The sequence below is a fragment of the Centruroides sculpturatus genome, unplaced genomic scaffold, assembly GCF_000671375.1.
Source record: "Centruroides sculpturatus isolate CEXI.00-Female unplaced genomic scaffold, Cexi_2.0 scaffold847, whole genome shotgun sequence".
NCBI classification, from domain to species: domain Eukaryota; kingdom Metazoa; phylum Arthropoda; class Arachnida; order Scorpiones; family Buthidae; genus Centruroides; species Centruroides sculpturatus.
In genome coordinates, this window is record NW_019385094.1 from 330,980 (window position 1) to 356,395 (window position 25,416).

The window sequence follows — 25,416 nt, forward strand, 5'->3', positions numbered from 1 at the left end:
AAGCAAGGAACATGGGTATTTTCTACACCCTCTACATTAGTATTAGTAGTGAAATGTTCTGCTAAACATAATTGGCATTCATCACCTTCTAATATAAGTAAATTGAATAATGTTGGAATCATAAGACTGTCAAATACATGTGTAGGATACTTACCTGGAATTATCCTCACTTCGCATTTTCACATGAGATCAACTGTTCGCATAGGAAGCAGTCCAAAGTTTATTATACCTCCAATTGAAACAATATTTTCCAAGATAGAATTAGAGAAATTACAAGAGAGTAAAAATCCTACAGAGAATCCTGAGAAGAATAAAGAGAATTCTAAGAAACAAATAGATGATGACATTAAAGTAGCAGAAAAATCATACGAGCAAATGAAGAAAGATTTGGATAGATTATTGAAAAAAAATGAAGATCTTTTTATATCAAACACTCCAACTATTCCAATCACATACATATGGATTATCCTTGGAAGTATAGGAATATTAATTCTACTTATCTGCACATATTATATAGTCAAGCATATGTGTTGGAAACGAAGATTTGAGAAGAGGATCAAGGAACTGTCACAACAAGACATTTCACTTCAAGAAATTCCTCAAAGAAATAATGCAGAAGAAGAAGAAACGGAAATAGTCGAACCAATTGAAAGCTCAACTGAACAAGCTTCAAGCTCAATACAGACAAGGAAGCATTTTGTTCAAACATATCGACTTTAGTTCGACCATATAGACTTTAATTTAAAATTGCTTTTTGAGATGATAATTTCATTCTTGATTGGAAAATTTTTGATTATATAATGATCGATTTTAGTTACATATATCTTTAGTTTGTAAGTACCTTTTCCTAATAATAACAAAAAGCTTATTTAAAGGAATGTACACCCCACTCAAATTGATAAATTAAAGTGATAGATTAGAATAGACATAATATTATATAGAATAGTCTAGATATAAGACTTAGAGTAGTATTAAGAGAGAGAGAGACATTAATAGAGNAATCAAACAATTAAAAATAACTACAACAACAAGTTTCATTTTTTGTTCTGTTGCAAAAATATAAACACACCTTAATTATTTCTATTTTAAACTATTATTAAATTTAGAGTTTGTTAATGATTATCTTAAATCATAATTAATTGTTTTCAACAATGCCTAATTGGAACCACATTGTCAGAGACAGATTCATGAAATTTACTTTTCTCATGGTTCTGGTAAATTTTTGAGGCAAATTTCAGCTGCTATTAATTGCTCTTCGTGTGCTGTAAGAAATATTTTAGCTCAAGAAGAAAATTAAGGCAAAAACACAAGACCAGGAAGGCCAAAAAGTTTAACTCCCAGAGATAAATGTAGGGTTTTTCAACTTTTAATTGTTAATAACATATCACTAAGAAAAGCCAAGTTTAAAGGAATTAAATTTTAATGTAACATTTCTTGATATTTTATGAATATTTTTCCAACAATGAAAACTAAATTTGCTATATCATTCCATCAGAAACCTGCCCATGTCATTACAGATACTCCTCCTTGTTCTCTACTCATTCTCACTTTACTTTTTCTCAAATCATGCCAACAGTAGGAAAATCCATCTGGTCCATTTATATTCTACTTTCTTTTGGTCAGAAAATATAATTTATTTCTGTTCATCAGTTCGTAACATTATATTAATTTTGCCCACTTCAATCTTGCTATTTATGCTGATCAGTTAAAAATGAAAGCAAAACCTAAATTATGTATTTAGTAATTTCATTTTATTTTTGATGTCTCCAAACAGCTGTATGACACACTGGAGATGGTAAACTTGCTATGGCTTTGCTAAGTGACATGTTATTAACAGTTAAAAGTTGAAAAACCCTATATAGAAACATAACTAAGCAATTGCCTTAAATAATTGAGCTATAACAGTGCTGATTTAATGATTAATACTAAGTAATTTGCTACTAGAGGTAGACATTAGGTGCCATCTCTTAACTAAATTAATAATTATAATTTTAATAATTTTATAAATAATTTAGAATCATCTGGAAGAAAGAACTGACCTGGGATAAGATTTGAACCTGCAATTTTCACTTGCCATGTGGTGCACTTGCCAGTTGTGCCACTTAAACCCTGAGCCAGCTTTCTTGTCCAGATGTATTTAAATTTAGATACAGCCTTACACGGTTGTTGGGGTAGAATCATGTAAGAACACGATTCCTGCCTTTCTATTTTTAAACTAGTAATGGTCGCTGTCGCAGAAAGACGGTTAAGGAAGCAACTGTGGGATTTTGAATGCGTGGCCACTGATTGGTCGGCATCCCCCGACCTCTGACAGAACAGCTGAGCACTAGTTAGTTGAGAATCAAACCACTACATATTTTGCATAGTGCTACAACTGGTAACCGTTGATTGGGCGGCAGGGAATCACACCACATGTTATTTGCATAGTGCTACAGTTCAGTAAGCACTAATCGATCATCTAGCCTGCTGTCGATGGCTATAAAAAGGTTAATGTCGAAGCAGGAGATCTAAGTTTGGTTAGAAACTTCAGGTTTATGTAAATTCACTTCAACACAGGAACTTCGGGAAGTTTGCTTCAGAACATCAGAATATACACTAAGTTCGTCATAAATCTTCAAGTGTGCATCAGAGTTTCAGTCAAGTCTGGATTCTCTTACAGTCTGTTCTTCAACCACCGGAAGGAGATTACTTCTAGCCAACAACTCATTGATTCACCGTAAGGTGTCTTCTTGACAAACCAAGATCAGCATATTGAATTATCTGAACTTTATTAATGTAATTGGCGCATTGAGTTGGTCACCAATAGTGAAACAACAAACTTTTTAAACTTTACTATGGTTAATCAAGGAGCCGGCTGGGGATGACTCCTATGTCCAGAGCCTAAGTAAAACTCCACAACAGCTGTTTTCAGATTCAGATTTTATTTAAACGTACATTGTACATTGTACCTGTACTACTAATGTTTTACCCTGCAAGGTATATATCCGAAAGCAAAGGCTAACTCGGGGTCTGGGTGGGACAACTGAGATGCAGAGATTGCAGATTCAAGCCTCACCCCAGGTAAGTTTTCTTCTTCCAGATGATTCTAACCCCAGGTAAGTTTTCTTCTTCCAGATGATTCTAACCCCAGGTAAGTTTTCTTCTTCCAGATGATTCCAAATTATTTATTAAATTGTTAAAATTATAATTATTAATTAGTTAAGAGATGGTGCNCACACACACACACACAGTACAGAACAATAACTTTTTCCCCCTGTGTCGTCATCGCACTTGTCTTTTATATGGGGGCTCTGTTTTCGAGATGTCCCCCATGTACGTCACAGGTGATGATCTTCTTTGACCAATGATGGGCGAAGTGACAAACTTATGACACAACAGTTAACTCATCTTCTACAGGGAAGTATTGTTGTGGGAACGGAGTTTTTATGAGCGATTTTTATGAGAAAATTTGTCGGTTGTTTTTCCCTTTTTGTGTTAATCCTAACTTTTAATCTAATGAATAAAAATATTCTAATCTTAAATCTGGGCCCTCACACAATTTACTTACTATTAATCATTAATTTAGCAGTGTTATAGCCCAATTATTTAAGGAAATTGTTTGGTTATGTTTCCTAAAATATGGTAATTTAAGATAACTTAATATTGTTTTAAATCTATAATAAATTAATATCATAAAGTACTCAGCAAATCACTATAAATATAACTAACACCTTATCCTTGCCGAGAAATATAATTTATTTCAAACAAACGCTGAATCAGGATGAAAATGTTTGTTTGAAATAAATTATATTTCTCGGCAAAGATAAGGTGTTAGTTATATCTATAATAAATTAATTTTTTTAGTAATATCAAAATTACCGTATTTACTCGCGTAAAAGATGAGGTTTTTATTCATTTTTCATTGCTTCAAAAACTTAGGTTGTCCTATATGCATGAGCAAAAGTTTCTTTGTGTTTTTGCAATAATTTCTGTGCATAGTTCATACTGCCATTATAGCAGGGTGCTATTGAGGTCAAGATGAGTGTCACTTTCAAGAAATGGTCCGAAAATAGCTGATCACTTAGCAATGATTATAAATGTAGTTATTTCATATTTGTTAAATTGGTATTTTTAATGAATATTTGCACATTCTGAATCATTAAATATAATCATTATAATCTTTTGGTTTTGCTATGTGGCATGGAAAAGCATTCCTCAAGAGCTGATAACAAAGTCATTCAGAAAATACTGCATTTCAAATTCATTTGACAGATTGTAAGGAACTGAGTCTGAGCTGTATTATTATTTAATTTTTATTTTGCTTTTTATTCTATTTTGTTTGGGGTGTATCTTTAGTTAGGACAAAGGTTCTCTCACCACTCACCTTAGTAACAAAAAAGAAACAAAAAGAGATAAAGGAAAAACCAACTCACCAACTAGATGAAGCGCCATAGGGAAACTAACACGCATTTGCACTCCCAGGCGGAAGTTTAAAAGAAGTTCTGCAGAAAGAAGGGGAAACACCCCACATGCACAAAGTAGAGAACTCGCTAAACCTTGATAAAATAAACATTCTAAAGATGTAATAAAAAAGAATAATGTAAAAGGATTTTGCAAGAAATGTTGGAAACTAGACTGCACAGGAAAAGACATGCAAATTTATTGTTAGAAATTATGTATGTAAATGAAGGGAGTGATTCTAGACATAATTGTGACGTCACCTCAGAGTATAAAACGAGCACAACCAGAGAAGACAAGCGAGGTGAGCCCCAGCCAGGGATAGAGCGAGGTGAATTCCAGAGCAAGATTGGAAGCAAGTTTTGAGGATAGTGAGAGGAGTAATTCAAAGGAAAAATGAATAAAGGAAAAAAGTTCCTAGTGTTGAGGTGACGGATAGGATCATAGTTTGTAAGATTCCTTGTATATGGTTTAAGTTATTGATATTGTCGAGTTCCAAGTGGGAATAGTTAATAAGTTATAGTAAATAAATTGTATTATTTTTGTTGATTTTTTCGAATTGTTTCTTTTCATTGAATAAATTGTTTTTGATTCTTACTAATTTGTACATAGTGAATAATTGAGTTAATATTAAATATTTGAGTTCCTTACTGACCCAGGTACATAGTTATTTCCAGAGCACGTGTAAGTCCAGGCCTGGCATACTAACCACAAACCCGCGTAAAGTACCCGTTAGGTTAACGGTCGTAAAGTTCAGTGATAGTCCCGAACGCCTTACTGGCACATAGTTCTGTGTCATATAAAAATCCATAATACTTTACAAGATCAGAGGATGATGCTTTGTGGAGAGAGTGAAAAACAGGAGAGTTGTAACGAAGCTTCGGAGGGAGAGTGAGTAGATAAAAAGTGATAGCATCAAGAAAACATGGTTGTTTACCTTAATATGTGCATTTGATAATATTTTACTAGCGATTAAATGAAATAAAATAAGAATTGTATTAATAAATCTAATTTTCTTTATTTTGATCTTTAAAGTCACACCTCATCCTACATGCGAGATCGTCTTATATGTGAGTAAATATAGTATATTTTTTTACAAAATTGAAAAATTTCTTAACTTTATACCAAACTAGCAAATGAGCCCAGCATTGCTTGGGCAAACGATTTGGATGATTTTGTAAATATTGTATGTTTGGAAATTAAGTTATTACTATCAAAAACAAAAATTGCATCTAAAATAGTACAGTAGAAACTGTTCCTCAGGTTAAGGCTTAATCCTCTCCCTCTCCTCCTGTGGGGGAATTTCCAAAAATCCCTTCTTAGTGTGCATTTTCATGACATACCTTAACTGTGTACCAAATTTTACCTGTTTAGGTTCAGCAGTTTGCTCTGGGAGATGATGAATTGGTCAGTCAGGACATGTAATTTTATATATATAGATAACTGACATATGAATTAATAATTACAGACAACTTCCAACAGATATTAAATTAATTATATGCTATTTAAAATTATCATCATTAAATATCAAAATTGGCACCATAGATCCAGCACTGAAATTAAACAATTGTCCAATCATTTCAAAGTCTGTTTGAAACCATCCATGTTAAAAAAGCATTATCAGTACTTAATAACATTCAAATTAAACTGATCATAATATTAATTGATGTAATTTGACATCTGCATTATTTAAAATGATATATTTTACTCCAAGTGTGTTCATTAGAGAATAAACAATTGATTCAATTAACAGTACCATTGTTTCTATTTTTAAAAATAATTTTAGTTCTATTAAACAATTTATGGGGTGAAATATAGTGAGAAAAGTATACTTTATTATGTTAAACTAGGTCAAGTTACTTACATTCTTATCAAAAAATAATTCATCTTTACATTAATTCATTAAATATCCAAATATTTAAAGAAAATTATAAACCATAATCAAGAATTGAAACTCACTTTTCTGTATGCCAAAGTTGAAGGATGGTAAGGCTTATCTGACCAACTATATGGGTAATCATCAGTGCCTCCTGAAGATCTGCCTACAATAAATTTTCCAATTACATTCTTAATAAAATTTATTTTATATTTTCAACTATCTCCACTTCAGAAATCATTTTAAGTACACTATTTTCAGTTATTTAAGCAAATTAGCATCTTTTGAATTAGCCAAAAATTATATTCTAGATTTAGATTTACATTAAATTCATTAAACAGAAGTATTTAATAAAGGAAGAATACATATGTAAAGTATTGGCCTTTTAGCAGAAAGGGAACAAAAGAAGTGCGACCTTGTCAATTGGACCCACGTGCAGTCGGGCAATATACCACTTGTAAGGTGTTGACTTGTAAACAGAGGGAAAACAAAGGAAGTGCCAACTTTGTCAATTGAACCCATATGTGGTCAGATGATAGACCATTTGCCATATGGTAAACTACTGAATGTAAACAAGTGACGAACATTACTGTAAGCTTGATTCTCATTGGATAACAGCGGACCTAGGTTAAAGTTGTTCGGGCAAGAAAGGTTTGTGATTAGTCTGAAGTTTCTGTCCAAAAAACCCTTAAATTGCAGAGCAAACAGGAGAGGGAGGAGAAGGGCAAGAGACTGGCAACACGGTAGTCTCAGGCACTTGGGAAGCCCGCTGAGCTTAGAGCATTTTTCTCTGGTAACTATCTCAGTAAGTGAGTGTAAGTGAGGAGACTGGACAGACTGTGCAGTTGAGCCAACTCCACAATCTGACTGAGGCCTCTCCAAAGTTTAATAGTTCCCAGAAGCCAATCTAGTATGTGAGGCACCATACTTTGTTATCCTGTATGTACAGGTAGGCCTCCTATAACACGATAGATACGTTCCTTGAAAATACCACGTTGTGGGAAATCGCGTTATAGGAGACACCAACTTAATACAAAAACTAAGATTCGGTTCTAAAAAGAAAAAAACTTGCCGTTTGAATGGTGTTTTTTGAATTTTTCAAACCAGCTATTGCTAGCCACGAATTTAACACTGGTTTCATCAGCTGACGACTCTCCCATTTGTTTTAAATAATCAAATATTTTTAAGGCTTTGTGCTTAAGTGCACTTTTATTTAAAGGCAACCGTTTCTTGTTCATATCTTCTACCCAAAATATTAGCGTTTATTCCATTTTTTTTCATTATTGGTGCTCTTGGACGAGCAACATTTTTTGCAAGAATAGATGATCCGGATGAGACTGAATTCCTGATCTTTTCTTCCTATTGCTTAATTAACACCTTAAGTTCCCAGCAATTTTTGATATTAATGTAATTAAATATAAAAAAATACTTAAATTAATCGACCGAATAGTTGACTCATTTAAATTAAAATGCCTACCAATATCAGCTATCCGCTCTTGATTTTTAATTCGATCCAAAATTTCCATCTTTGTTTGAAGAAATATATTAATAAATTTCCTTTCTAATGACAGTCCTTTCTTTTCATTCGACATTGTTATAACTAAAATTTTTTACGCAGTTTTGTGGACAGTAAAAATCGCAAAAAGTAACTTCCCTTCACTATGTTCTTAAAAATATACACCCAATAGAAGCTTATATTGTATTTTGGACCATTTTTGCGGTCCCCACCTATGGAAAGAGTATAAATTATCGAAAATTCAGTGATATATTTGAGTGTTTATGGTAAATGATGCATATCTGTCTAGAATCTCTAGATACCGGTCTTCCCCTGAAACTTTGATGGGAATAACACGTCAATGTGGACAAACAGCTGTTTTCGAGAACATTTAGCTCTGTACACCAAACTGCGGCACGTATTACATGATCCGTTGCGATTTTTCTGTTACGTGAAAGATAATTCGTTTCTAAATATCGTAAACCGCGTTGTAAGAAAATTTCTGCATTTTTCCAACCACATTGAAGCGAAAACACGTTGTAAAGGTACCGCGTTGTAGGCCTACCTGTACTATGTTTTTGAACTTGTACACCCTATGTATAAAATTTGTAAATAAACTGTAAATATTGTATAATTTGAGTGTGGAGGTGTGCTTTCCATCGAACCTAGATCACTATATCAAATCGTGATACACACGGAAATCAACTCAACCAGATGGAGTTTGGGAAAGATCTTCACTACATAAAATTAAGAATATATGTAAACAATTATTTGACAATTTGGAACCAAAGATAAACAAGTTTTTGAAACAAATAATAATCAGATGAAATCAGATCAGTCAGACCAGATAGTTTAAAACAATACAATTTATTTAGATTTAAATACTAGGAAAATATATATGGGAAAACAAATATTGGACTGATTAATACAAATTATAATCAAAAGATCCCAGTAATTATATGATGATATTTTCTTATATATTGCTCAATTAGCAAATAATTATTTGGAAAAAGATAAGATTTGCACAAAGAAATACAATTCAGTTAATAATGACTAGACATAAGTCAAAAATAAAAATATAAACTTAATTTGAACATTAAGAAAGGGTCAAATTGTATTTTAATGATATTTTATTCAGTTACAGCAAAAGTTATTTTTACTATTTTAGATTTTAGACTGTGTAAAAATGATATATTGAAAGTCCACAAAACTTGGCACCATTATGATGATAATAAATAGTTATCAAAATACAGTATTACCAAAAATTTTTTTGTGATAACCAGAACCTAATAGTTTGTTTTATTATGATATACTGAAAATTAAATACTCTCTTTTGTAAATGTTAATCCTTTAAGTCCGCTTTTTAAGGAATTTTTATTTAAAATAAAAATTATAATATTTGTTAATCAACATCTTCCAAAATAGTAAAAGCAAGCATTCAAAATTTAGTCTGAATAAGAATGAAGGAGGAATTAGATTGATAGGCTAAGGCAATAATACATATGTAATCTGCCAAGAAAAAGTGCCTTCTGGGATGTCTTTCTATGAGAAACTGACTCTTATTTTAGGTGTTAGACAAAGTCAAAGACTCCACGTGAACAGCCTGTTGATGAGATGCAAACCCATGATCAACTATTGGTATTTAGTAGTGTTATCAATTTGGATTCTGGTGGGCAAATGAAAGGAGGCAAAAATTGATATATGAACTATAGGTCTACATAATTATGATTATTTAAAATTCATAGATGATAAGCAGAAAAATCAAATTTTAAATTATGTAAAACTAAAATGATCAGCAAGCAAATTTGAAGCATAAAATGCATTAAAAATTTCATGAAAAGTTTATAATTAAAAACTAAAAATATCATCAAAGTCATCACTATTTTAAAGTAATTATCAATTAAAATCTTACTCCTACTACTATCAAAATCATATATCATATTATACAGAATAAATTATCATCATGCTCACTTACCAGGGTGAAAAACTTTTCCCATACTTACAGTATGGAACCCCTGATTTTTAAAATATTGAGGTAGTGTTATAAAATCTCCTACAGTCTTCCTCCAGTAATCATGAGTATCATAAAGATGAATGGTGTCTGGTCTTCGACCAATAAGAAAAGAGTTTCTGCTAGGTGCACAAAGGGCTTGCTTAATTAAAAAAATATTTGTAAAGATTTTTTGAAAAAATCTTAAAATTAAAAATTTTAATATTTCTTAAATATGAAATTTAAATAGCAACATAACTTTTTCTATATAATCCAATAACACAAAATGACATATCTTAATTGTTTAAAAAAAATTTGATTATTACTTAAACATATTCAAATTGCATCCTTGATATCATTAATTTTTAAATATAAAATTATTCACAGGAAAAAAAAACTCAAATTTCTATATCAATGTAATTATTTGGATAAATTTATATTAAGATTACAAATTTTTCTTTAGAAATTCACGAATAAAACTTTATAATCTTTAAACAAGAAAAAAAATTGAAAATTGATTTAAAAGTTTTAAAGTTATAATTTAACTTCTTATTTACATTAAAAATGAAGCTTTATCTTTAAAACTTTTTAAAATTTGTTTTTTGGCTTATAAACAATTGTGATTTAATTTAATTTGTTATTTTTTTTTAGACAAAACCGCTCAAAATTGATGAAATAAAACAGCTCCAAAAATATAAATTTTAATTTTAAATTGAGCATCATCTCTCTTTCTCTCAGCTGATATTTAAAAATAGTTTTAACTACTTATTTTACAATACAGTACTGCGATATTTTGCACATATTAAAATATTAATAGTTAAATATCTGAATAATGTTTTTCACATTTAAATCTTAATTTTCTGAACTGATACTAACAATATTAAATCATTTTAATTTATTTACCTAAATTATTAGGCAAATCATAAAATCATTAAAATTATTAAATTAAAATCATTAAAACAAAAAAAGCAGATAGTTTATTTACCTGAACATATGCTTTGTTAAATTTTATGCTATGTTGTGACAACTGGTCAATATTAGGGGTAATAGCTACCTTATCATTATAGCAATTTAATGCTGGTCTTAAATCATCCACAATAATTAATAGTACGTTAGTTGGTGCAACAATCTGTTCTGAAATAACACAAAAATTTTTCTGTTAGTAAGTTATTTCAAGCCCTTGAGAATGGATAGTGCTAACTCACAGAATCGTGTTTCTGAGGTAATTAAGTTTGAATGTTTGAAAAAAATTCTAAAATTATATGAATAGGTGTATGTTAACATTTTTGCTCTTTGAACATTGCTTGTAGATGTGACTGTCATCACATCATTTTAAGATTTTTTCAAATATTCAAACTCAATTACCTCAGAAAAATGATTCTGAGGATTAGAACTATACGTCCCCAAGGACTATTTGGTTAAGGAATGAATATATAAATCAACGTAAGAATTAAATTTAAATGAAGCATTCATAGTCAAACATTTTCAAACATTGACTTTAATGTTTCTAAAAGTGTTTATAAAATAAATTACTCTTAAAATAAGTACAAATACATAAAAATCATAAAATTTATTCATTCATATTTATTTCAAATGAAATTAAATAAAAATTCAGAACCGAAGTTTGTCAGATTATTGTCCTTTAATTTTTATAAAAATTTTTTTAAAAAAAAGTTTAATTTGACCTAATATTTAAATCACATAAGATGGCATTTTCAAAAATTAAAAAGAAATTTTTGTTTTAAATAATTTTATAACATTTAAAGAAAATAAAATTTTCTTAAGAATAATATTTTAGAAGATATAGTCATCAATATTTATAGACTAAAGTTTATGATACTCACTTCTTTAGCAGATATTTTCATATTGATAAAGATGACAAATGATTTTTCTAGGTCCAAATTCCTGCTATTTTAAGAACATGTAAAAATCTTTTCAAAGCTGATTCAGGTTACTCTTTCATTTCTTTAACTAAAAATGTAGTTATATAACTACATTCTTTAACTAAAAATGTAGGCTGCCAACCATCAGTGTTTGATGCTGACTAGCAGCATTTTGTATAATCTGTCAGTGGGCAGGCCACTTTTTCCTTTTGTCAGCATTTTTAAAGAATTTGATATTATCACAAACACTTCATTTAACAAGTCTAATGCCAATATATGTCAAAGACAATGTGTGTATTTTATTATAAATAACTGAAGCAAACCAGAATGACGTTTTCAGATTCCTTCAATTGGGAAAGAACTAATATTGATATTTTTATATATGTTTATTGGTATATGTATGAAAATATTAGCTCAAGTATGATAAATTAATGGTAGATATGATAAATTGCATCTTCAAGGCTGGCAACATTAGTGCCATCATGGTGGTTAAATCAATTATGGCTGACACATCAGCAGAAGGAAACAAGTTACTTTTACAGTTAGACCAAATTATTAAGCAGCATTACAGTTTCTCCTCCCAAAAAGAAGAAACATCTGATTCATCACTTAAGAATAGACAGGCTGTATGTTATGAACATTCTTAAGTTAAGAAAGGAAACTAGCAGGTTCTTTGAGATTTGTGAAATTTTATAAATATTTGTAATCTTTGTAAAATAGTAAGGCTGATGATGGTTTTGTCACATTTGATGATCCTTTTGCCATAAAGCAATGCAGGTGAGGTCCTGCATTGCTGTATGGCAAAAGGAAAAGATATTCAGTATGATAAAAAAATACAGAAATAGGAAATAAATTGCAACCAGAAAAATCATTGTAGCTAATATAAAAAAACTGATTGATAGCAACTGTCATGAGTACACCGTAACAAAAGAAATTATTAATAAAGCAAAAGATCTCACAAAGGCATATAACAGGAGGCACCAATTATGCAATATCAAGACTCATGACACATCAAGATGAAACACATCATAAATCTAGGTATAGTTTTATGATGTGTCCTGTAAAATACTTGACCTTCTTTAAGTTGTGATGTTAAAGAGTATAAAGCTACTGCCATACTTTTGACAGAGTTTATGGCAAGAGCTTTATAAGATATCATATACAGAAATACCTCTAATATGAAAAATTTAATGTTATGTGACCAGAAGGTTGGCACCTCTTTAGCGCCTTGACAGGACTGACACCAATGTGTCCCAATTGACACAGAAGCCAAGATGGCATGTTGATTCAGTATTAGAACGTTGGTCACGTGAGTGGCAGCGTGTGCGGGCAATTGGATTTGGGATGGAGGAGGGTTGAGAGACAGCGTACTGGAAGTGAATCACTTGGATGCCAGGTTAACTAAACAACCATTTATTAGTAAAGGAAAATATCTACGCGTTATAGGGGGTCTACTGTACTATTTTATGCATTTTATACATTGTTAAATAAAAGGTATGACTATAATAATACATTCTACAATGTTTATTTAAATTTCATTTATAAAAACAATTTTTAAAAAGAATATATATTCTTTTATTAATATCTCTACTTTCATTTTATGGAGTTAATCAATTTGGCAAATGAGCAACTCATATGAATTATTTTAACACACACAAAAATATATAGAACCTACCATACCTGTAACTAATAAATTTACAATAAAAACCAGCCAACTATAACTAAATTCATGAACACTATATATAATCAAGATCATGTCTAACATATTTATATGAAACTCTCATGCTTAAGCACTAGTTGTTTGTAGAATAAGCTCATTTTTGACATGTATCCATTTTGGAAAACATTTTCAAGAATGGTTATTTATTTGTCTTCAAGAAGTGATTCAACAATTACCAATACATAATGAGCAATTATTTGTGATCTCGTCACAATGCCAGGTTGCAATTTTTAATCACATTTTTAATTTAACTTAAAATATATGCTCTCCACCTCAAATTAATAGTGACTTGCCCCTATATATCATACTTTTCATTTAACAATAGTCATGCTGGTCATATAACACCTTTCAGGGAAAAATTTTTGATTTAAAATAACATGACTTCTGGTTTGCATCAGAAGTTCATATATAGTTAATCAGAACCTCCTGCCTCTAAACTTTCCATTTCTGGTCTTGAATTTCATTTATCTAATACCATTCTCAAGACAGACAGATGACGAATGACAGTAGGAATTTATAGGTCTACAATTTTTTTCAAATTGCAGCCCAATAAGAGACATACTTCACTACAACTCAAGTAAGTTAAATTATATTCTGTGAGAAACATTAAGAAGGTTTTCCTGTTAATATAGCTATATATTATTAAAAATTAGTATTTTAGTCTAGCTAAAAATCTTTGAATTGTATTCATTACAATAGTCGTCATAGATTGTAAAATAGCATAACTAATTACTTATCTTCAGATAAACATAATCATGAAAGCTTGAGTAAGTTTTTCTATACTTTGATTTATTACTCATTTAAAGCATTTATTTTGAATCAGAATATATGCCTATATAAAAATTGATGTTTGTGTATGCTTTTAATCCTTATTTTTCAAATAATAAATATATACAATATGAATATTTTTTTTTCTTTAAATTAACTAAGCTTTATTAAATTTTTTAATGAAAATTTTAAAGAGTGCATAATTTCAAAAAAAAGAAATTAAAAAAAAAACATTCAGTTTTCATTGCTCTTGGGTTCTTTGCTTATGCTTGGACTTCCCATTAAAAGGGAAAATTATTGGACTTTCCATTTATTATTCATCATGAACACTATATATAATCAAGATCATGTCTACAGTAACATATTTACATTAAACTCTCATGCCTAAGCTCTAGTTGTTTGTAGAATAAGCTCAGATAAACCATCAATGAGTTGCTCAACTTTCCTGGCAATGTTTAAAACTTTGGTGGCACCATCTGTTATCATATTTTATTAATAAATTTTTTAAAAATATTTTTAACTATTATAAAATGGCAAAATGCTTAATTTTCAGGGTAGGTATGAGTTTTATAAAAAAAACTGTGAATGCTAGTAACGAGTAAAATCATCATTAAGTCCAACCCTACTGGAGATACACACAACTCTCATTATCTCCCCACCCTCTCAACCTTCAACCACCAAAATTTACTTGCATCAATCCAGCTAATAAACAAACCTCCCTGCAAAATTTCAGAAATTTTCAACAAAACAACACGAGTTATTAAGCTTCAAACAGGGTGAACAAAATCATGCTCCCTACACACTAACATCCATACATACAGAAATTATCCCTGAACTTTTTTGCATTTCTCAATGTTTCAAGGTGTCCCAAGCCCAAAAATGTAAAAATCTGGGGGATTCATTTTTTGTCAGTTTGCCGTAATTTTCATCTGCGTAACAGCCAGAAAAGTAAAAACTGATTAAAATTAGAAAATTAAATTAAAAATTACTGCAAATTTCAAATTAGTAAAGTTTTACTGCATTAAATTATGAAAAAAAATTTTTTTATACAGTAAAACTTTAGTAATTCAAACTATTCAAAAGTTTGTATTAGTAAAGTTTTGGTAATTTGCAAATTACAAAATTCAAATTCAAATTGCAAATTACAAATTCTATAAATATATAATAGAATTTTTCATTTTCTATTGTATATTTTTTAAAATACTGAATTTGTCAATTCTAATCTGAGCTTTAGTAACTATTACTTTACACTTACTTGTTAGACAGATGTGTCAAGATGTGATTAAGGAACAATTAGAAAAGGAATTGCAAACAAAAATTAGCCCCTTTTTTTAAGCTCAAATTAGTAAATGTTGGCAATGACATGAATGATGATGATACTTTGTCTTTTGCTTAGTAAAAGTTTATCAAATCACCGTATTTGTTCATTTAAAGTGTACAATAAATTTTGACATTAAATAAAATATACTTTTCAGATCATACAATATGCATTTGAGTAAAAATCTCTTTAATTTGGACTAGGAATATATTAACAATATTACTTTATTTCATGTAAATTGCTTATATTTCCATTATATTTAAAAAATTTTTTTATTGGTAATGAAATTTATCTGTTTATTATTAATGAAATTTGTACTATTTAAAGTATTCAATATTTTTATTGTTTAACCATTTTATGTGGTTAACTTTAAGCCATATGAATGAAAAAATGTGTAAATATGACTGCAATAAAAAGAATATAGAATTTATTTATTTGTAATAAAAATGATTTCATTTAGTTTATCTTTCCTGATAAATATCAATATCTAATAAAAATTTTATATTTTTTATTGGATAAATGACATACTGTAAAATAAAAATTCAGCAAAGCAATTAGGAGTGCATATGATCAATAACAGCTTTCTTTTATATCGTAGCATATGTTTGTCATATATAAATTAACATAAATTTCAATTTTCCTACATCCTCAAAAACTACATGAAAAAATCCTTATCTCAAAAATAAAAGGTCAATTAATCTATTACACAACTATATCCTAATGTATTTATTTTTGTAAAAGCAAGACTTTTTTTGTCTTGCTTTTACAAATATCTAATAGTCTATAATAGTAATCTATAATAATAATAGTCTATAATAATAAATCTATAATAGTAATATCTAATAATATTAAAAAATGACAATAAAAAATATTAAATTTGTTAGAAAGAAGACAGAAAACTTAGATTTGATATGAAATTTGTTAGTAATTAGTATATAGATAATACAGTATATACATTCAGTATATAAAAACAGGTTTGAAATATGCAATGACTAGAAAAATAACCATACAAAACAATTTAAAAACTTGATTTACTTGTAATATTAAAACAAAGGCTATTTTCAATGTTTTCACTAAGAACAATTATTTTTGAAATTAGTGTAAAATGACAAATTTCATTAATTGCAAAGACAATTGTAAATGTTTATACGGATAATTTTTCCATGACAAATAATTATTCACTTACAAAAAAATTAACAGATAATGTTTCAAAGTGAACAAATTCAACACACATCTACACCCATACACTTCTAGAAGTTCATCACTTCATTGTATTCAATCTATGAGCTTCAAGAGAACATCACTTATAGATCACCGAAAAAACTTTTGCATTTGGCCTCATAAATGCTGATTTTACTTATCAGACCCACTACCTAATTTTCATCTACTATAATCCTACAATCTCTGAATGAATAACAATTTATTATTTATGTTGGTTCAACTGAATAAAGTTTAATTCTGTGATTTGCCAAGTGTCTGTATAAATACAATAAATAATTTGTGTTTGGATTACACTTCTTTATGTCTAAATTCATCAATTTTATCTGAAATTAATTACCATATTTACTAGCATATAAGACAAGGTTTTTATTCATTTATCACAGCTTCAAATTTCTAGGTCATCCTATACACACGAGCAAAAGATTTTTTACATGTTTGTAAATAATTTTTGTGAACCGTGTATTCACATTTTTTACTGGATGCTTATCCTCTTGTATTTAAAAACATAAGTATTTTATATGGGTCCTTTGACTTGTTCTTGTATATTGTCAGAGTAAAGATAAATAGCAGTAGGAAAAGTAAAGCTTTTAAATTATATACCAGATTAAAATTCCAAAAATCACACAGGAGCCTATATAAGTTTTAATCCATTCCCACGTGAAAACAGCGATTATTTGGAAATCAGAATTCAGAGAAACTCTTAAGTGTAATTGACGGAGAGTGGATTCGACTTAAGAATTGACAAAAAAAAAAAAAAGGTTCCCCGATTGTCCAGCTTTACATGAACAAATTACGTTGTCAATTAGGAAAAGTAAAGCTTTTAAATTATATACCAGATTAAAATTCCAAAAATCACACAGGAGCCTATATAAGTTTTAATCTATTCCCACGTGAAAACAGCGATTATTTGGAAATCAGAATTCAGAGAAACTCTTAAGTGTAATTGACGGAGAGTGGATTCGACTTAAGAATTGACCAAAAAAAAAAAAAAGGTTCCCGATTGTCCAGCTTTACATGAACAAATTACGTTGTCAATTATACAAGGCACTTCCTTAAAGTTTAATGCTAGTAATTTTTGCAGGAAAATGTGTGCATTTACGTTCATTTGATATTTTACTCGTGATTAAACGAAATAAAATTAGAATTGTATTAATAAATCTAATTTTCTTTATTTTGATCTTTAAAGTCACATGTCATTCTATATGCAAGGTCATCTTATATGTGAGTAAATACAGTTTCTAAAGCAATTGTATAAAGGTATAAAGGAGAGAAAGCATTCTAATAAGTATAGTTCTAATTCAAGTAAGGTTCGGGGCCATGCCGTGCTACAATACAGAGAGGAGGCATCAAGTGGCACCATAAGGGGGCGGCATTTCAAAGACTCACATCATACTGCACGGTCCCGGTAAGGTTTATTTCGTTAAGCCATTTGTCTGCTCACTCACTCCACAGCTCGTCTCTATCAAGCCTCACATCTAGCACACATAGAACTTTCTGAACAAAATGTATGTATTTTAAATATATATGAAATGTTAATGTTAAATTCATTTACTTTTAATATTTTGTTTTATGGTGCAGAAATTAAAAATGGAGATTTAGTTTTTAAAGGAAAAGAAATACATTTTGTTTCAATGTTAATTCAATTTCACAATGTAATGCAATGAATCAATACATTTTCTACTAGTTTAAGGTGAATAATTACCATTTTAAACTTTGTTTAGTGATTTTATATACAAATTAACATAATTTATGACTTACAAACAATTCTTATATATAAAAAAATCAATATAATAGCTTAAACTTTAATGATAAATCAAGTAATAAGAGAAAGTAAGGAACAATTGACTTACTTGTTTTCCTAAGAGTAAAATGCAATCCCAACATAACAGTTCCAGTTGCTACAACTAATATTACGATAGCAACACATAAGTAAATACTACGATTTTTTAAAGTTTTTCTATCAGAAATCGTCATAATTTATATTTTCTCTGCTCTCACTTTCGACTCCTGCAAGCAACAATCATCGTCTGCTCTTCCCATTCCACACGACACAAATTCTGTATACGCCCCGTGGAGCATGCGTACACTTGTTGAGTGTTTAAAACAAAATAAAAAATAAAAAAATGTTGATATTAATTTTTAATTTCAACGCTTATAAAAAAATAACTATAATTTTATAATATGTAAATATAAATAAATAAAAATTTTAAAGTTTACTTTCTTTGTATTGGTGACTTTTTTTTTGTAACTTTCTGCCCTGTGGGCACTAAGAGGGCCTTTTTCAGCAATTCCATTATGGGTTCGGCCAGGCCCACAATGGGGCAACCGGGTGGTGAGAGACGGGGCCCGACAAATTAGGGCAGACCACGTCCCGACTCGTCCGGTGTCCCCAAAACGGGAGGATGCCACGTTAACCGCCCGGCCATCCGCTCCCTAATAATGACTGTAGTTAATGATTAAAGCGAGTTTGTTTTTGATATTTTTTTTATTTTTGGTTCTTTTTGTCTTGTGGTCACTGAGAGGGCTTTTTTAATCATGTCCATTGTTGATTCGCTCAGCACCAAAAGGGGACGGTCGGGTGGTGAAGAACTAGGTACGATATATTTCCCTAACCCCGAAAAATTCCTAAGATTCGTCGGAATGCGATCTCGGATCCTTCATAGTCTGGCCATTCTCATTTTCGATAGTAGAAGCAGAAACTGAGAAAAATTCTAATTATAGGGAGTCTCAACTGGTCGCAAACACGAAGTCACATCTCTCTTCACTCCGAAAGACAAGAATATGTGTGATTAAAATCAACGAATCGTATATTTTAAAAAAGACTTTTCGTTACATATCGAAGGAAAGTTTGTAATATCAATACTTCCCTTTCTTGCTTTTTATATAAAATATTAAATTTATTTCGGGTCAAACAATTCTGTTAGCAGCAAATCTAATGGAAGTTTGACTTGTTTTCAAGCAAAATAATTTACTTGAAAGGAATTTCTAGCTTAAAATGTTATTATTTTCTGATAACAATTTTATCTATATTTTAAGTTAAATTTATCTTTTATTGATAATCAATCATTAAAATTTTCTATCGTTATCAAAAATATATTTCTAATTTCTTAGATTAAATGGAATTCAGATAATTACTTTTATATATTGTATCAAGTATAAATTTAATGTAAATACTGTATAAATAAATTAATTTTGCTTACACGAATATTCTCTATAAAAATAAATTTTTGTATTGTTCTGGTTAATACAAAATGTATTTACAGAAAAGTTTGATTTTAATTAATTTGTGTCGAGAAATATACCTAAACAATGAATACATGGAATCAAATACAATTTGATGACTATGGTTAATGACATGTCCATTCGATACATTCAACTTATATATTTTTCTACAATATTTAATAATTTATTACGCTAATTTATATTATTAAAAAAACCTTTTTAGCTTATGATAATGGGACAATATTTTTACACTAAACACGTTTCTAAGTGATTTCTAAAATAAAAACTTTGTTTTCTTCATGAAATTAAAACTTTCGTTGGTCGCAAATTTCTTCTTGTCATCTTTATTATTCTGAATTTATTTTTAGGACTATTATAAAAAATTTGTTAATACACTTGCAATGAGTTAAACATCAGAACATCAGTGAAATACAGAAAAACAAATAGATTAGAAAATATTTTTTGCCAGTGCAAGTAGCATTTCTATCTTTTGAATGCTGTTGAATTAGATTCCCGTTATATGCAATAGAAATATATTCAAATAAAAATTCGAGTGATTGATATTCTTTGCAATATACTTGTATAACAATAATAATATTAATTTTTTAATAAGTGATCGTCAGCAATAACAAATATTATTGTGAAACAATGAGGAGTGGTTTTTTATAATAATTAATATAAACACTAAAATAGTGTGGTTAGGATTACGGGATGATCTCAGTTTATTTGTTAAAAAAGTACATCCATGTATACTAAAAATTTCTAATTTGGCAATATATTTTATCCATTTATACAAAGCATTCAGAAAAAATTTAAAATATCGTACTTCTTTAACTCTTTCGATGGTAACTTGCATTGTTGATGTTTAAATATTGAGATTATGATTACTGTATTTTTTTAAATATAGTGATTCTGTAAATTATATTTTGAATCTTTATAAACATTTCTATATTTCTTGTGAAATAATGGCTTGAACACTTGATCAATATTTGGAGTTTGCAAAACTTAAATTGTTAATTTACACGTATATTTTAAAAACGGACAAATTGAAAATTCGGATAGGGTCCAGCCTCAATTAATCTAGATTTTTAACGCTTTACTATATATACAAATATTAGTCTCTAACATTAGTTTTGGTAACACTAAACATTTTCTATTTCTATTTTCTTCTTTTTTTTAAATGTCTCTTAATGATTATTTTAATATAGTGGTTGGCGATAAAATAGACTGATGTTTGCATGACGACTGATAAGTTAGTTGTGCAGTTTATGGATGTAAATAATGCCGAGACATACGTGCTCGGTATTTTGCATCAAAAAATTTAATGCAAGGAACAAGTGATGGAGGATTCATCCATTGAACAAATAGAAAAATTCATTAGTGGTAATTCCACAATCACTGCGATTGTTTTGTTTTAAATCACGTAAAAGACATAAAAACTTGGATAATTTACTTGAAGCTTCTTATCCTTTAAACATTGAGTCTCTAATCTTATAGTACATTGATAATTCAACTTGCCTTACAGGAACACACTTCATTTGTATGGACATATCAAATGTTTGAGATAGTCATTCTGCAAATGACGATCTCAAAGATTTCTATTATTCTTGGAATTGACTTCAAAATGAATATTATTTTATTATATCATGTAATTTAGCCATTTATTCTTTATGAAAGAAATAACTTTAAAACGCAAGTATATCTATATAGGCGAATGATTATCTCAAAGATTTGATTTGTCCATCCAAATGTAAGACGTTCTTGTATGGCAAGTTCTTGAATTATCAATGTAGGCCAATTATATGATTTAGAAACATAGAAACAGTCAATACATAAAATTTACAATGTATTTAAATACTCATTTTAATAACAGATTTCTTCTGTTATCAGTTTGTCAATATTTTTTTATTTTATTTCTCTGTTGACTCATGATGTTCGTGTTATATATATATATATATGCCTATATATAGGCTATATAAAAACATTACAGATTTTTTTATCCAAAGAGAAACCATGGGTACCTCGAATAATCAAAAACTTGGATAACACACAGGGCTTTCCAGAGCATGTATAGAGCCAGGAATAGAGCGGGTTTCTTTTACCTCTTAGCGGGCTCTTTTTTCTTTTTTGAACTAATGAATTATGTTTCTTTATTAATAAAAAGCAATTTTATTTTCTGTTAATTTACTTGTGATAAAGTGTTCTTCTACAATTTAACCTTCGTAATGCAGAACTTCGGTTATAAAAGTTTCTATCGTGTAAATTTATGTATGTATAACACACTCAAGCACACATACACGACACAGACGGATTAACTTAATATATTTTCAAAACAAAAACAATTACCATTATTTTTTCCTTAATAAATGTCACATGACATGTTTCCTTGATTCTATTTTTCTTGTTTGCTTAATAAATTAATATTATTTTTAAAAATATCTGATCACTTTTGACTACATTAATGTAAGACTTAATATGAACAAAAACAAATTTATCAATAATAGAAAATAAAATGCTTTAAAAGTTATATAGTAAAGAGATAAAATAAAGTAAATTTATTGTAAAGCAGGAATTTTATAATTACACAGGTGACCATGAGGAAAACAATAAAATAACATAAATTTTAGTTTTATCAGCTTTAAATTGCATGACGACCTCCAACAACTGCTTATAGACATTTTATTTGAAATGAAATGCAAAGTAAATTTATTACATTTTTATAAATATCTTTCGCTGTAAATAAATTAGTTAAAATTAGTTTTTAAAGTCATTTTTATGGCAAACTCTAGTTAATATTTAATATTTTATAATATTAAATATTANCATGTTTTTAAGTAAAATTAAAATCAAAATTTTCGTAATTTCTTCATTTTATTTATAAAGAATTAAAATAGTTTTAAGACTTGTTTTAATTATTATAAAATTGCTGAAGTTAAATATAAATAAGCTATTAAAAATAATTTTTTTAAAGTTTATTAATTAAGTAAATCACTGAATAACAACAGATAAATTTATATATTTCTTCATATAAATAAATGTATAAGAGTTAAACATTCTAGAGATAGAATTATTCTTGGAATAGACTTCAAAATGAATATTATTTATTGTATTACATCATGTAATTTACTCATTTACACTTTATGAAGGAAATAACCTTGAAAAGCAGGTATATCTATATATAAATAAAATAAAAACAAATTCAAAATTAGTATTAAAAATTACTTTTATTTTGAAATTGTTAAATTAAAACAGTAAAATAAATATTTAAAAACGAAATAAAAATCTGTATATTTATTACAAAAAATAGAATTAAGTTCTGAAAAAAGTTAATAGTATTAATTTTTTATTGTTATTAGTAACCAAAATATCTAAAATTTTATTTATTTTAATAAATAAGTTTATAAAAATGTTTTCGTTATAGTTAATATAACGTGATATGATTATTTTTACAATATATATCGCATAATTCCGTAAATATTGTCACCTAAAATATGAAAACACGAAGAATCGTTTACACAAAATTAATTATTTTTATTTTAAATTTAATTTATATTTTAAATAACAAAATATAATATATATCAAACATCGAATTAACCAGGAACAACCTTTAAGAGAAATAATATTCCCTCTAGATATCAACTTTCCCAACTTCTTTATATTGATATTAGAAATAATTAATGAAAAAGTTTTATATGGATATTTGTATTTAATTTTTGATATTTTAAAATAAACGATAATTTTATATAATGTTTTTGTGGTTAATACTATAAGGCAACTCAAAAGGAAGGTGATCTGCCAAGAAGGATGCTTCCCGAGAGGATTTCTAACTGCGACTGATAACTGGCTCCTATTTAGGAATTAGAGACGTAAAGAGTATACAGAAAACGCCATGCGACTAACCCGTTGGTCATATGTAAATCTAGAAGTAACTATTAATTTTTCTTTTTACTCTTCCCGCCATCTGGATACTGTTATCAGGGTTTTTCTGTACCAATCATGGGTCCTGGCAGGCCCATTATGGGACGAGCTAATTTATGCATACTTTCTGCTTGATCCTGTTCATCATTAATTAACCACAAAGCTCCACAAAAGTAAACCCATGGACATATTCTTGAATATTAGATTTATATTCGTCATTATAGTTTCATATTCGACAATTTTCCTTGAAATGGAAAACAGGAAATATGAATATTCTTTCCAGTCGCCAGGATAAATTACCTATTGTTACCGCAACAACAAGTAATTTATCCTATTTTTAATGACTAACTGAGACGTTCAACTATTAAGGAGGGCCGACTTAATGGTTTAAATATCGTGCAAAAATGTTATGTTTTTTCTAATAACGAATGATGCAACTTTTTTTAATAAATAAGATTTCAAAAGTAAGTTTTTTTGTTATCGGTGTTTTACACTAGAGCCCTTAATTAACTGTAGATCTTATTTACGAAAATATCTATAAGATTAAGCCGTTGTACGAGAAATTTAAATCTCATACAAAAAAGGAAATAAATAAATTCTCATATCAAATTAAACCAATAAATATAAAATAATTTTAATTTTCAATTATATGTGATTTAAACATAATAATTTGTATGATTGGTGGAATTCGTTTCTTATTAAATACGTATATCCATTATAAATAAATATAATTGTTATATATATAAATCGATTATATTTCTATATAATATAGAAAATAAATATTAGATATAGCGTATAATATGATCCTAAAAATCTTATTATTTTTTTATTATTTAATGTATAATTTTTTATATAATTTATTTTGTGTACTTCTAAATTGTTTTTTGTTTCATCGATCACGAAGTTAAAAAGTAATTTGATAAATATATTCGAGATAGCGATAAATTCTATTAATCTTAAAACTGTTTCCGCTAAAAGAGATAAATAAAAAAAACACCTAATGAGTATTATTGTAACAAACTAGTTTTTCCTATTTGTATCAAAAATTAAATATTTTAAAATACAGTAGAACCTCCATTATCCGGATTTTCGGTTATCCGGATTGTTCGAAATAAACAAAAATTTTACGAATTTGCTGATTTGCACTTGGCGAATTACGATACTGTTTATGTACAGTACGTGATGGAGTGCATAACTTTTTTTGTTTCTACAACGTCTCACCCGGCACAGTGGCGTAAACTCTTAAATATATTTTACGTAGTAATAAAAAACTTGACATACGTATTTATAAATAATTTATATTCAAATTACATCGTTTCTATGACCAAGGGCTGCGTAAGGCATGGACGACGTGGGCCACCGCCTATGCCTCGCGGTCCGAAGGGCCTCGCGCTTCGAAGGTTAATGCATTACTTAAAAGCCGTGAACGCGACGAAAAAATTTTACTCGTCATAAAACGATAAATAGTTTGTCAAATTTTTATTCATAAAAATGTAGTTTAAACTGCTTTTTATTTTATAAAATCCGTCTTCTTGCGCCACCAGAGGGCCTTTTAAACAATAGGTAGT

At 28.8% G+C, this 25,416-nt stretch overlaps 1 protein-coding gene across 2 annotated transcripts in view; it reads right to left on the reverse strand.

Moving 5' to 3' along the window:
* The window catches only part of LOC111634598 (iduronate 2-sulfatase-like), a 40,180-nt gene extending 21,418 nt beyond the window's left edge, over positions 1 to 18,762 (reverse strand). Inside the window, exons 1-4 of one of the 2 annotated variants that reach the window (XM_023379419.1) lie at positions 18,559 to 18,762; positions 10,784 to 10,932; positions 9,784 to 9,961; positions 6,397 to 6,479 (exon numbers count right to left, since the gene is read on the reverse strand). In XM_023379419.1, coding sequence (XP_023235187.1) covers positions 6,397 to 6,479; positions 9,784 to 9,961; positions 10,784 to 10,932; positions 18,559 to 18,682 — 534 coding nt within the window. In that variant the 5' untranslated portion in view covers positions 18,683 to 18,762. Of the gene's footprint in view, positions 1 to 6,396; positions 6,480 to 9,783; positions 9,962 to 10,783; positions 10,933 to 18,558 lie in introns of those variants that run through there. The other variant, XM_023379420.1, reaches the window with a different exon arrangement.
* Between the last annotated feature and the right edge of the window lie 6,654 nt (positions 18,763 to 25,416).